General features: G+C 44.6%; 1 protein-coding gene across 3 annotated transcripts in view; it reads right to left on the reverse strand.

Moving 5' to 3' along the window:
• Positions 1 to 15,416, reverse strand: part of TTYH3 (tweety family member 3) — a 71,298-nt gene that overhangs the window by 19,488 nt on the left and 36,394 nt on the right. For all 3 annotated transcript variants that reach the window (XM_021411444.1, XM_021411443.1, XM_021411442.1), the window contains exons 3-7: positions 11,110 to 11,221; positions 10,004 to 10,224; positions 9,144 to 9,239; positions 7,118 to 7,190; positions 6,689 to 6,764 (exon numbers count right to left, since the gene is read on the reverse strand). In XM_021411444.1, the coding sequence (XP_021267119.1) occupies positions 6,689 to 6,764; positions 7,118 to 7,190; positions 9,144 to 9,239; positions 10,004 to 10,224; positions 11,110 to 11,221 (578 nt within the window). The remainder of the gene's footprint in view (positions 1 to 6,688; positions 6,765 to 7,117; positions 7,191 to 9,143; positions 9,240 to 10,003; positions 10,225 to 11,109; positions 11,222 to 15,416) is intronic.

Raw genomic sequence — 15,416 nt, forward strand, 5'->3', positions numbered from 1 at the left:
TTGTAACATGTCACTTCAATATCATTTTGAAAGCAAGAAACATCTTGAAATGCGCTGAGGAAAGAAATGGATATAAAAAGAGATCTCATCTTTCTGACATGCATTAGGGATGAACAAGTAAACAGCAGTCTGTTTTCTGGTGGATGTCACTTGCATGCAATTAGATTTTAATTAGGAGGTGTCAGACTACCTAGTCAGATGCATATCATTTCTTTTGCCGCTTTCTCTTGACTTGCCCAAGAAAGGTATATTCTGTATTAAATCAGTACTGCAGACTGGGCCAGGAAAGAAAGCTGTTACCACGCATTTGGATACCAGCAACAAGTTATCTGTTATTTGCTGACAACATCCCAGAAGTGACCCTTAACGCTGAGTAGTTCTGCAGACAGGGCAGTACACTGAACATGTACTTTTACACATGAACACAGATAAGGAGAGTTAAAATGCACTTCCTAAGGCATCATCTATTTCCAGGCTCGAAGCCACGGTTTCATTTCTCCTCATTCACCAGCCTGGTGCCCTCAAGCACCCTCCATAATAATACCACCAACTGCCTGGACGAAGTCAGCACACACAGACTACAAATCTCAGGCTTCCCCCCACCACTCTGGGGTTCTCAATTGCGTGCTATAGAGGGAACGGGCTCTGTGACAGAGTTACCAATCCAGTACCTTCAGATTCATGCTCAAACATTTACAGTCCCCATTCACACGAATGAGAGCGTATCAGCTCAGCAAATTTAAATTTGCTCAGTGAAGACAACGGCAATTTGAAAACACACACACCATCTTCTCCCCTCTCCCAACACCTTTTCCACATTCCCTTTAATCCTCTACCTGTGGTTCTCAGTAACGGGTATTCCAGGCTGCAGAAGCACTCCAAGCCCTCCCAACTCAGAAATCAGCAAAACGCACAACCACGAGCGAGCGGAGCTGCCAAGGGAGTAGACCTGAGCGCATCCCGGCTCTGCTGCACTTCCCATAAATATTGAATGCACCTTTTGGCAAGCTGAGGAACTGGGAACCGAGCGGTGCAGTGCAGACTGCCAGCTCCCATGTGCTGCAAAGCAACCTGACAGCTGTTATTTATAATTCATTAGCCGACTTTGGGGCAGCTCTGCCAGCTGCTCCCCCCCCCCCCCCCCCCACCTCGGCTCTCTCTCTGGGATGATTTTGGCCTCCTCTAAAAAGCAATTAGCAGAAGCTGAGCAGATCAGAGGGCAGTGAGAACTGCTCTGGGGGCTTTGCTTTGCATGGACCACACGAAGTATTGTGTGCAAGCACTGCACCAAGGAAAGGATTGCTCTGCCGATGCTCAGTCACCCCCCAGTGGTGGAGGAGAAATGGTTAAAGTGCCCTTGTGCTGCAAGAAAAGCACAGCACAACACCCCACAGCATCACACCCAGCTCTGATGTTGTCATTTCTTTATTTTACACCAACAGACCACCAGAAGTTGCACGCAGGCTCCCACACCGGTATCAATTTTACATCACCTGTATAAGTGCATTAAGTTGCATGACCTAGTGCTATACGTGGCTCCAGAAAGGTTTCTTTAGGGCCTCCTGGATCACCCCAGGTGTGCAGATTACAGATGACAGTTCCCAGTATAATCACAGTTTGCAACTTGTGAGCCCAGGCTCAAAGACTGATGGTTACAAGTGCAGTAAAGCAGAACAGTGAAATAAGCGCTTCCCTTACTTCACTCTGGAAGACAAAAATCAACGCTGCTACACTGCAGAAGCACCAGTACTGCAGCTGACTAGTGTGGCATTCTGCACAGAAAATGCGCTTTCCAAAATGGCAAAGCCAGCAGGAGCAGCCATCCCCTGCACTGAACACAGCACGCTGATAGCTGCAGTGCTTTAAAACAAATCTACAACAGGCACTGAAGCTGCCTTGAAGTTCCCCAGGGCTGTGAAGCCTGTAAATCAAGAGGAGCATGACTGCTGTCTCCATACAGTCAGGCTGGAAGAAAGAAAGGAGCAGGAGGCACCTTCACCAGCCTCACACTCCTGTCCAGACAACAGCAATACTAACCCATCATTTGCACGTCGCTAACAGCTCTGGGTTGTTTTTTTTTTTTCTCCCCTATAATTACCTTTCTTTTGCATTTTCTCCTCAAGGAAAATTCCTGAAGGTTGGATCTGATTTTTGAAGCTAGCCCTCAGGAGATCTAGTCCACAGGAGAAGAGTTTGGTAGGGCAACAGGGGCAGCTGCACAGCCTGCTGCTAGCAGTCCTCCTGACCTACTCCTGCACTGCATGGGCATCGTGGGAGCAGAAGGCAAGGAAGTGAACTACCCAAATGCTTCATCTCCACAGAGTCTGTTTTTCCTCGAAAGGAAAGTAGAACTGCCTTCTGAAGACGCTTCAGCTGCTGGAACCTGCTCATTGCTTCTGCAGCCATGGAGACTTACTCTTCACTTCAAAGCTCAGCAGAAACATGAAAATGGCATTACACACCTGCCAAAAGGCAGCAAGAAGGTCTGTAGGGTAAGGAGCAATCAGGAGAAAAAAAAAATAAGTCCTAGCTTACAAAACAAAGCTTAAACTTTGAACAGTTTTTCCAACCATTCTTCATCTCTATTTGAGCGTTCTCTATGCAGCCTGAATTTTATACATACACCCCGTGAGACCACCTCTGTATGTCCAACCATCAGAGACAGCTGAACTACGTTGCCTGAGATGTCTAAGAGGAAAGAGATTCTTCTGACTCGATTTTCTTGCCTGCCAGGTTTGTTTTCTCCCTAAGGCAGAGGGATGTATCTACACACCAGTTACGTTTCTCTTGATATGCCGCTGGTACCGGTGAGAGCAGACTGATGTCATCATGAGTTTTCATGAAAGAGCTCATAGCCATCCCAAGTGCCCTCCACGCCAAGCTTTCTGCTCATCAGGAGCCCAACAAAATGACGCAGGAGAACACAGCTTCTCACCACCACCATCAGCTCAGAACAAGTCTCAAGGGCACTTCTCTGCAGCGCCCACACAGCCCGAGCAGCAGCAGCACAGCCACCACATCCCCCACACAGCGCTTTGTCCTGACCTCCAATGGACAAAGGAGGTGGCAGCTCCCTGGTTCATTCAGCACTGGGCTTCTAAGATGAGAGTAAAGAGCAAGAGGCCAATGAGGAGGCCACGTACAATAAGAGTGCTCGCTGTTTTTATCTGAGCAGCCAAGTTGCAGCATCCAGTTTGACAACCTTGGCCGGGCTGGAGCTGAAAGACTCCATTATCTATCCCTGGAGGTTTGCAGCTCTTTCGGAGGAAGCATCTCTTCACAGTGCAGATTTCCAGTAAGAGAATCTGGAGAAAGCTCTTCCTGTCGTTTAGACAGATTGTCTTTTTATTTAATTTTGTTCAGTAAGTCATCTGATAATAACATAATATCAATGAAAAAACAGCGAGGCTAGAAGATGGCCTCCTGCTTTGAAAATAAACATCTTGGCTGCACCAAGTCTTTTTGCTAGCAGCAGGAGCTGATTATACAGCCACTGTTCAACTCCATTGGCTTTATCTCAATTAATGAATACTGGGCACGTTAGGCACATACATCATCCATTCTCTTCTGCAAAATGATTTAAGCCTCTCCTCCAGGAAACCTGTATTAAGGCTTTTTTTTAGTGCGGCACATTTTCTCTACAAAACAGGGACATCTCCTCACCAGCTAAAAAGCATGACAACAATAATGATGCACTTAATCAGATTATGCTCAGCTCCATTAATTCTATCTAGATTTGCAAATAGCAATTAATATACAAACCAATGTTAACATACTAGTTGCCCAGTATCCAATGCTGTTATTTTTAAGGGAAAAATGCAACAACCAACAGCAAAAAAGCACTGAAAATACACAAACCTGGATCACTCAGTCCTAGCCTGAAAGCCAGAGTATAAGACTGGGAATATTATAACACAACATGTCTACAAACATATCGTTAGCTGTTGTTTTAAGGGAAACATTGACCCAGCACTGTAAAGCATCTTGTTGGTTCACATTTAAGGTTACTTGTTGGTTCTTAAGTGTCCTTAAAAGCATATGACAGCACACAACCTAGTATCTTATACCAGCACCATTTCAGCTATGTGATTCCCAAGCTAAATGTGGTTTCTGCATGTACAACAGCTCCCAACAGATACTTCTTCCATGAACTATTTGAGCCCCTCCTTCAACTCACACTTTTTTTTAAGCAATCTGTTTTCTGAAGTGAAAAATTCACAATAGGACGTGCTCTGGTGAAGCTAAGTGGAACAGTTAAAATGTTTCTGCCTCACCCATCCACACTGCAGCAAACCAGAGCGTGTGACGAGTCTAAGCACTGGACTGGGAGCCTTCAAGCAGGGCAGCTTCCCATGCGAGGACAGGGCTGCTTCTGGCTCTTAGCTGCTGACCCTGCCTCCTCAAGCTTGTTCCTCTTGTAGAAGCAGCTCAACTGATCACAAAGCAGTTGCCACAGTCTACAGCCACGTGTATTAAAAGATGCCAGCACTTACTTTAGACTTTTAACGCTATTTTAGAAGAGCCACTGTTGAGGTTAGAGTGTCTCTAAACAGTTCCACGCAAGAGTCCTCGTACAGTGGCCTTTCTTCCTGCTCAGGTGCACAGGATGCTCCAGGACATGGAGGACCAAGAGTTATTTCCATAGCTTCCTGATCATAACAGTGAAAATTCACATGGGAAGGCAGAATATTTGATCACCTCCCCACCAGCTGCCTAGTACGATGGCAGGCTCAGAAGGAAGACTGATTTCCTTCCAAAAAAAAAAAAAAAAAAAGGAAAGGTGCTTGTGAATGCTGAATGGTCCTAGCAGCAGCGAGCTGACGTGCTGGCAGCCCTCAAAGAGGCCACCCTTCCAGCTCAGGCCGGCGACAGCATCTGCTCTTCCTCCTCCTCAGCATCTTGCTCAGCCCCATTCGCTGTTATTTATGGAGCCTTAGCAACTGCTATAGCTGGAGGAGCTGCTGGAACAGAGCCTTATTTCACTCCAGGAGATGACTGTCCCTGCCGGGGGAAGCAGGAGGAGGGATGGGGATGCCAGTCCCACAGCCACTGTCAGCCTCCACGGGAATGATACTGATGAGTGAAAAACTGCTGGAGGCAAGCTGGTAAGGGCAAAAGAAATGGAAAAGGAGTGTGGAGCCATGTTTCTTCAGTTTCGCGGGGTCAACCGAATTGTTACTACACACACTCCAGAGCTGATTTGGGTCACTGAGTTAATACAGCACATAACTGCCATCAGGGTCAGGTATTTCCCCTCGGCCTCCATGCTCTGTTTGTCTCCTAGACCAAAAAGGAGACTAGCTGGTACCTGAAGCCACCCTTGCAATGAAGGAAGCATTTTCACCTCACACAGTGCGTTAAACATTTCATTCTCTTCCCTTAATTTCTTTGTTACAAAGACCCCTCTGTAGTGAGCTGCCAGACTCTCTCTTCTCCCTTCTGGAGAATCAATAAACAAGGCACTCCAAGAATAATCTGTAGGGTAGTAATATCAACCCGTATGTACTCTTTCATAACACATTTTGCCTCCAGACATAACTATTTCTTACGGCTTCCAATCCCTGCACCCTCAGCCATAGCTACACACCTAATTCCCTATCAGTTACGCAGCAGTTGGCCAAGTGCATGGCAATAACACCAGACCTTCTGTACACAAAGCAAAGATGCCCAGGTTCCAGTAAATAAGAACCAGTAAAGCATGTGGCTCACTTGTGACACAAATCAGTGTCACAGCTTATCTGTGTTTCATCATCACAGAAACATACATAGGGTCTATCGGGGGAAAGAGGGTAGGAGAAAAGAGAAGGTAACTTTGTCAGCCAAGAAGCAAGGTCAGCCCTGAAAAGTACCTTTCCTTTTTAGTACCTATCTCTGCTGGTGAGCACCCAACCATGTTTGTGTTAACCCACAATTCTGAATATCAGTTTTGCCCCCAAGGTCCAAATCAGAGGCGCCCCTCATCTCACCAACCACTTCAGTCTAAATTAGGAGTGACAAACAGAATCCACCCATCAGCTGAATGCCACTGTGATGCAGGCATTTGGCTTTAAATGGAACAGGGTAAACAAAGCAATGCAAACACTGCATTTGCAATGGAAAGGGAAATTCATATTTCTTCCCTGTTGCTTCCGTTCATTTACCCTTTAAATTAGCTTTCAAAAGACTCCTATTTATAAACACCATTAAGAGAAAAATCGATACAAATATTTGTTAATAACAAAGATAAAAAACAAATATATTAGATGTTGGAATACAGACAAAAGGAAATTCTAAAAAATGACAACTCAAATTACAAACTGGTATTGCCACAGCTCCATTGCTTAGAAGAGGAGAAAAAAGACCAAAAAGCACTACATTTAAATAATCCAGGGATTCTGCTGATCCATCTTATCAGTTATTTCTGCCTGAGGGCCAGAATGGAAGAAAGAGTCTGAAGGCTCTTCTGACAAAAAAAATTACTATTATTATTAATAATGATAATAAAAGATGTATGCATGCATTTCTGACTGGTGTATAAATGCGTTCTTTGGAAGAACACAGGTCTTCCAAAGCTCCTTGCACATCTGCTTTTCCCACTGTACACAGGCTGCTGGGATCTGGGTAGAGCCACAAGTTCTCAGCCACTGGCACACTCCTATGTGGCAGCTACAGCCACAGTAGCCGTGCCAAAGGCAGTCCCTGCACTTACCAGCACTAAGCACTGCATTCTCTTCAACCACTTTGGAGATGTAAGCATCCGGGTTAATACAGAAATCACTGGAGCCCTAGATAGAGGCAGGACAAAAGGGAAAAGGAATATCAAAGAACACCAATATAAAAAAGCAGTTGAGCCAGGTTAATATCAGGAAATCTTCCACTACGTGGAGATTTCAGATGCTGAAGTCTCTCTGTCATTTCCACCAGTACAGCTTAATGCAGCCTCAGCAGTGCTGGAGTACAAGCCACCGCACCCCACCATGGAGGAGCTCAGTAATCCTCATAGATAAAATTACTAGGACAGCTACCTAGAACAAGGCACACAATAAAATAGTGCATAACATGCACTAACAGCTGCTTACTCTTGTGTCTGACAAACCTGCAGTGAAATGTGAATGGGATTTGGACCAGAGCCACTTACCACAGCGACAGCCAGCTCCAGACCCAAGGACCCCCAGCTGACGATCAGGGCGAACACCCCAAGCAAGCACACCCTGTAGGAGACAGACAGATGGCAGATGTAGAAACTCTCATTTCAGGCTAACCAGATCCTTGTATGAGATGCATTATCCGGAACCCAAAGCAATTATCAAACTCAAGAAATTAACAGCCACTTTAACAGCCACTGCACCTTCAGATAAACCATCCTGTTTTATGTGCTGCAGACTGCAGCAACCAGAAAAGTTTATGTCCAGTTTTTGGTTCCCATGCTTCTTGGCCCTGGGTTGCAGCAGGAGGAAGACTAGGCTAGAAGAAAAGTCTTTGGTCAGCTCCTATTAAGGAAGCCAAAGGCACAGATTCGGCCCAGGGGACAGCAGATGGATGACTATATTCCTATCACTAGCATTATTCTCTCTGTGGACATTACTTTCTAAACATGAAAGATAATCAGAGAAAAATCCCCATATATCTATATAAAAAGAAAAAAGGGAACACCAAAAGCACACAACTCATCACAACAAACTGACAAACAATCCATAAAAACACAGTGATTGAAAATTGAGTAAATTCCTTCTATTTCTAGAATAAGGCTCTCTAGTGTAAGCAGTGCACTGTCTATAGTGAATGGAGAGAATACTTGGCCTGCGCTGGGACACCTGACTTTGGTCCCAAGCTGTGTGCACCTGAACAACACCCAAGCACCCCACACAGCTCAAGGAGAGAGAAAGGCACAGAATGGGGATTCACCCTGCAGAAGTCACAGAGCCTCACCAGATCCTGTGCAGCACTCCAGAATAAAGTGGCCTAATACTTTATTACGCTTTTTATAAATGGATAAAAAAAATTATCAGTCATGGAACAGCAATGGAACAGTCATGGAACAGCTTCATAACGTAAGGACAACACTGCTTGGTGCCTTCAGCTGAGCACAGTTACCTGTTCAATGTGACACAGTTTTTATTTTACTTTAAATGAAGACGACTGGGTCAGTAACTGACTGCTTGGCTAAAAGATCTAATACTGGCATTTCACCATCTTGCTTGGCTCTGACACACTTGCTTCTCTGTGCCATGTGCTCCCTTGGGAAAATGCCTTAATACGAACTTCTGGCAAAGAGGGAATGAGTTTCTAATTTAAACTCTGGGTTTACCATCTGTGCATACACTTGGACCTTTGTCTGTATAACCTGCCAGGTATGAAGTCATCTGGCAAATAATAAATCTGAATATGCATTCCAATTATTAATGGTATCATCACACACCAGGATAAACTCCTGGCTATGTCAGCTGTCAAACTGTCATTATGTTTATGACACTGGTATATTTGCCAAATGTGCCAAACTAAACCAAGCTGCAACACAGGGAGAGGATCACTTTTTTCTTGTAATGGGGCCTGAGCATGGCAGCATTTGCAGTGCTTTGTAGAAACAGATATGCATTAAAATTGCAGTAACATAGCAACAAGACTTCTCGTAACTGTACAAACCATCGCGTGTTCTCAGTAAAGTCTCTTCAGGTGTGACAACCAAAGGTAAAGAGGATCAGATCGTGACACAAAAGGCATGCTACTAGGCTGTGTAAACACACACAGTGCTTATCATCCATTAGCAAACGCCTCCACCACTGTAGAGAATTAAAGGGAGGCTTTCAAAGCCTGTAAATCTAAGGGAGGATGTTCACATTACTATCTCCCAGCTGACTCCCAGGCAAACACAGGCCACCAGTGCTGCCCAGCAGAAGGCACACTGTCCAGATGAGCTAGTTGTTTCTGATGTGAAAGCAAGTATAACAGTACCATGGAGTTGTACAGCTCCTTCCTGTGAACATCTCCCACATGTAGCCTTACTCCAATCCCACAGAGCAATGCTCTACAAAGGCATTCCACATTAAGAGGCAGATTTGAACTGTTCAGCCTCAGAAGTCCTTGAAATCAACTGACAGCAGTCTAGAGGCTTAAACTAGCAGGCACTTGTGTTCCTTATGCACTGTACCTGGGTCAGTACTTACCCCATGAGAATGGCCCTGGAGTTTCTAATGAGCCCAAAGAGCACCAACAAACATATCACAACATGGAACAGGAGCAGGCCCAGGTATCCCAGCCACCTGCAGCAAATAAAAACACAGTCAGCAAAGGAAAACTGATGTATGAAAGGGACAGATTAAACAGCCAGAATGTCTTGTGGGGAAAAACAAACAAAAAACTTAGCCTTTCTTTTCTTAGATGAGCCACTGCTAATGATTAATGTTCAGAGAGCGCTGACTATTTGCTGTGTCTTCAGTCCAGGGAGGCAAATGCATTTAAGTAACATGATTAGCATACACAGTTATTGAGAAGTGAGACTGCTAACCTTGTTCTAGCATAAAAGCCACATGCAACTGGACACCATCAGGCAAAGGAGGACTGCAGCTTCCTGAACTTACTAGATGTTTGTTAGAAATGCTTCAGCTGATTCAAACGCATGGACAAAGGTTTCCTTTTGTGAAATACAGTTGGTGTTATCTTTTATTCAATAACTTCAATAAAAAGGAATGTTAGTGTGTAGTGCTAACACATGGAACAAGTTCGCTTTCCTACTTTATTTAGTTTATGTGCCATACAACTTCTCTCCCTAGTATTAGAACACAAGTGACAGAGTTTACACATTGAAAATATGTTTCCCTTCAGCTGGTAATTAACACTCTTAAGAGAAAAGTCGCTGTCATGCACTTTGATTTAAACTGAATGCAGTTTTGCTATATAATGAAGTCAGCAGGGTGGGCCAAGAGCACCTATGGTAATATACACAGCCTCCGGCTCAGCCCCACAGAACACACACGTTGTTGCAAAACAAATGCTACAATCACTACACTAACAGTGTGCTGCGCACCTGTACCAGTCATAGAGGTCGATCTGAATTGCCAACTCCTCCAGAGACAGCTCCTCATTCTTCCAGAAGGGGATCTCAGTTGTTTGCCTGACCAGATCATCCAAGAGACTTTGCAGTTTCTGGATAACATGCAGGTAGTCCGTCTGCTTTGTGAACATCTCCTCCAGGATGAGCAGGTTTGGCTCTGCTGTTTGGTTCAGGGCCACTGTGGTATCCAGTACCTATAGTATGGCAAAGGATAAGAAGTCAAGGATATCAAAGAGGATTAATCCTTACTAGCAAATTATGGACAGATTCCAGATTACTGTTTTTCTGTCTTAAGAGGCTCAGACTGCTTACCCTTCAAACTCAACCTACAAGCATCTATAAAGTTGGCTGCTTGCAAATAGTTCTGTGACGCTATCTCAGCTGAGCTTTTAACACCGGTACACATTTTGCAGTGCATTAAACAGGCTCTGCTGATAAACAGGAATTCTTAAATGACAGCAGCCATCTCTTTAACTACCTACTGCATACCTCTGTTTTAACACAGTTTAAAAGCTGTTTACTGTATCAAGATAAACAGCAGAACTGCACAAACCTAGAACACAGCCACTATGGCTGGGAATGCAATTTCATCCCCCAAAAGAGACATTCACTTTACTCCTAGAACAGGTTAAAAATGACTGCAATCAAGCCTAGAGGAAGGACACCTGTTGAAGGTTACCATGCCATGAGATTAGGAGGTTAGTAGCCATCAGGGCTGCAGAAAGATCTAATGAAGTTTGATGTAACACAGGAACAACCAATTGTGCTGAAGCGATCCTTTTTGCTAACAGACTTGTCTGCTTTGGCCTGCCTCCACGTCCATGGAATAGAGCCGATCAGAAGCTGTTTTTAAAACGGGCACAATTGCAAAGAGAAGACTTCATTTAACAAGCTGTGTTTGCTTTGATATTTTTAGAAGAGCCGAAGAAAGCATCACTCCATTAACGGAAATTTTAGCACATCTCTAAGCTCAGAAACGAACAAAAAAAAAAAGGCAGAGATACATGCACAGCCAGATTCAAGAGAAGTGCTGAGGAAGCCTGCTCATTCCCACACCACCCATTTGCTTTCGTGCTTACCCGGTCTTGGACACCTGCCACAGTGCGGTTTGCATGGCGTAGGGAGTACGTCAGCCGGTGGATGCCATCACTAGTCTCTCCATTCCCATAGAAGCCAACAGCAATTCCAGCACTGCAGAGAAAAAAAATGCAAGAAAGAGTACCGTTAAAGCTAAAGGGCAGCAAGATAAGGCACTGCTTACCTCTACAGGTTAAGTAAATATTTGTGCCCCTGTAAATATTTGTGCGCGCTTCCCATGCAGCCGACAACTGCCTATACAGCACACGTGACAAACCATCCCTCCTCAATATGTACATTTCATTTATGGTCAATAATGACAATCTGTTAAAGAACCATTAGAGAGCGCAGCCCTAGTCATGGGCAAGCAGAAACCCAGCCAGCCAAGCTGCCCTCCAGTGGCTCCTGCAAGAGGAACAGGTGCTGCCATTGCTATGCCAGCAATCCCAAGCCTTCTCTGGACACAAAATACAGATCGTTTCATTATATTTTTAAGAAAAGAATAGAGAGAGCTTGCAGTGACTACTTGCCCATGATGGTGGGTCTTCTAGATCTATTTTCCATGTCTTTTCTACACTCTGATAAGTGATGTTCAGACCTATTTTTTGATTTATGTTCCCATCACAAGCATTTGTGTTGTACAGATTCAGAGAATTGGGAAGCAAAGCTTAATAATTTACTGGGTCAAAAAGCTTATTTATTTTTAAGCAAGTGAATTTTAAGCTCGCAGACAATTCAACTCCAGCTGCTTAGCAAATTACCACCTATCAGCTGATTTGCTGTAAATGTCCACACACATCAGTCTGCCCCAATTATGAAGTAATCCATATTAGCTTAAACCTCACTTATAGGAAGAAGATCCTGTAGATGAGTTACAACCAGGAGATTATCTCAGGCAAGTCAGCAATACCTCTTTATTAAGGCAACACCACAGGAACTCACTACTCCCCAAGCCCTTTTTTTCCCCCTTTTTTTCAAGAAAGAACTTGTGAAGGGGTCATGTAACTAAACTCAGGGGAAAGTCAATCAAGACACCAGTTTCCTATTCTCATCTCACATTTGGCTTCAGTGCTCAGACTCTTTTCTGGGGTGGTTCTCAAGACACTAAGACTGCGGTACGAGAAAGGAAGGCAGTGGTGGTGTTGAGGGTGGAGGGGTCTTGCAGTATAAATTAAAGATTTCCCAGACAAAACAGTTTCTTCACAATAACTTTGTGATACAGCACAGCACTCACAGAGGTGGTTTGGGGGAAGATATAAAAGAGGAAGGAAGCAAGCGAGACAACAGCATTCAGGGTGAGCGTAGTGCCTTTGTTTTAACAGGAAGGGTCACCACCACCCCCCAGCTGGGAAATGAGCCCACGCAGGCCAGGGTGGGCTTTGCCTAGGTGACAGGCACTTGCCTAGCTTTGCTCTGCCACATACACCAGCCTGCAGTCCAAACAGCTGCTTCAGCAGTCACTCCTCTCCTGCAGGAACGCAGCACTGAGCCTTCCTGCCCATGCCTCGTCCCCCTCAAAAACAGTGAGCAGAACTATGTAGTTTGCCTGGTCGCACTTCTACTTTTCCTCACACGTGCAAAAAATTGAAGTAAAGATCACACCCTGGAAGCAGAGACACTATGGAAATCTGTGTCAGCCTCACACTCGTTCCAACAATGACATCTCCGTAAATGAAGGAGGGCTTGGCCCACAGAATCCCCAGCCAAAACCTCCCAGGTATGGCATCATATGAAGAGAGAGCGAGGCAGCAGGTAGCTAACGCTTAATATTTGGTGTTAATACAAGAATGGAGTCTTTCTTCATTAACACCATTCCTCAACTATTTTCCACAATGCCAATGATGCTGATAATGAAAGAGCAAAGTCTTCTGCCTTCCTCCCTGGTGGCGGCTTTATAATGCAGGTGATGGGGATTAAGAAAACAAAAACAAAACAAAAAAACAACACTCTCCCACCCCTGAAAAACAGAGAGATCTCCAATCCTAAGCTATGCTCAGGATAGGACAACTCAGCATCTCATCACTGCAATTGCAAACCTCTAGCTTGAATTTCCCCTGGCCTTGCATCAGAGCAAACAAATTCAGACAAACCATTTTGTTGTCCAGAGCACCAGAAAACTTTAGCAGCTGCTTTTACAACCAAATAAAACCCAGGACATTCTTGACACTAGAAACGCAGATTTGGACCCTTTAATTGGTAAGTGATTTTACTCATCCCGTTACAGTTACTAGAATGCCATTCTTTCAGCATAGGCCGAACCCCACTGCTCTGCTCTTGGTATTCCAGCACGCTTTGGTGGAACAGGCTCAGAAGCAGCACGCTGCAGCACAACTCATTTTGTCCATAACGACACGATACAGGGAGGTGCCTCAGCCAGTGTCCTCAAAGGTACTCGGCATGCAGTGCTGCCAATCACAGGAACTGCCTTGAGACTCCTCGCAGGCTTTCTGCCCAGCCCTGCATTAACAACTTCAGCTGCCCACAACCAGCTGGGCACAGGCACGACTCCTGGGAGAAAACACTGCACCAACGAGAATTAGGATAAAAGGCATTTAAATTCAAATAACAAATTCCTCTAGACATGCATGCCATAGATTCTGGGATAGAATCTACACGCAAGATTAATTACTGCATTATTGCCCAGCAAAAGCCAGCTCTGCACTCACACCCTGAGCTAGGAAGAGCCACGTACGATGCCGCTCCTTCCCTTAGCAGCAAGCTGTCCCATCCTGTGGCAGTTTCCCTTTTTCTGCAGCGCTGGAGCAAGGGCAGCCATCCCAGAAGCACACACAGATTGCAGCTGCTGGGATCCACACTGGGACCAGGGGAGCAGCACTGCAAGCAGGTAATGGGGGAACTGCTGCTATTCAGCTTTCTACATGCATTCGGCCTCATCTAAATCCAACAGTTGTTTCAAATCCCCGCCTACACACACCGGTAAAAGTTGCTATTGTTTAAAGCAGATTTAAGGATTTGCACTTGTTTTTAACTACCTTTTTATTTGATTAAAAAGAAACAGGGGCTCTCTTTTATTGGAGCTCAGTCTTTTAAAGTAAAAATAGATATACTTATTGTGACCCAACAGCATAAGCCCTTGAGGCCAAGACAGACCACATGGCTCCATGCACAAACCCTGGAAGGCTCTGCAGCCTCAGCTGTAGCAGATCCCTCTCACAGTACATGACAAAATCATCACCCAACGGAGAAGCCTGCATTTCTGTCATGCAGCATGGATACAAGACCAGCATTCCTGAATGACAAAGCTTTTTTTCCACCCTAGCACCCTCTGGAAGATACGACTCCAACACATTTTCAACACTTGTACAAGAAAGTCATCTCTGCTTCTGCTATTCTTGTTTCTGCACTCCTCCCCCCAACACACACACACCCCTCACCTCCTGATTTGTCACCATCCCATCCCCAGTTCTTCCTCCCAGACCTACTTGTGTCATTCCCCTTCTCCTTCCGCTAGCCCTACCTCTCCCTGCCTTCCTTCTCACTGGTGCCTTTTAAAAAAAGAATCTGAAAATCCATCTACCAAGCTTTTAGGGGTCATTTAAGAAATTGCTTCTGCTGCTCGGTTTAGCATTTAAAAAGCCACACTGCTGCTCATTTTACTAAGTTTTAGGAAATCTGTACACATTAATATGAGAAAACTGGGCATTTCTGAGATTAACACTCATTCCTAGTGTTTATGTACTGTACCATTTCTTTGAAGAGTTAAGTGATGAGAGACAGAACAGCAGACTGTGACTTTTACATATTCATACAGAGACAACAGTATGATTTGAATTACTGCACGTTGCATACATACACCAGTACTGCCTTTCAGCAAGGCCTGAGAAATTCAGGTCTGGAAGAAAAAAACTACACATTTCCCTCTCTTTTCCTCAAAAGCTCACAGCTGAATTTCCCTGAGGACACAGCCTTCCTATTATTTGCATGCAAGAGTTGTGTGAGCTTAGGACATGCCACGATCAAGAGACAAGAATGAGAAATCAACTGTGATTCCAAATTACTTTGCAATGTCATCCACAAAAAAATGTTTTATGGATTACACAAGGTATATGTGAACAGCAGAGCATTAATCTGACACAGAGAACATATTCACGCCTGCTGCTGTAGAGATCTTCCAGTCATAACACACGCTACACACAGTGACAACCCCTGTGGATGTTCAATCACCAGTCTGAAAGGATGAGCACTAGCCATTCAAATCACATCTTTAGAAATGAATAATCTAACTACACCAAGTCATCCTTAATTACAGGAACTTCATAAGGAGAGCCCTTTTTAGACTTTATGTTCT

This window comes from Numida meleagris, chromosome 13 (genome assembly GCF_002078875.1).
Source record: "Numida meleagris isolate 19003 breed g44 Domestic line chromosome 13, NumMel1.0, whole genome shotgun sequence".
Lineage (NCBI taxonomy): Eukaryota > Metazoa > Chordata > Aves > Galliformes > Numididae > Numida > Numida meleagris.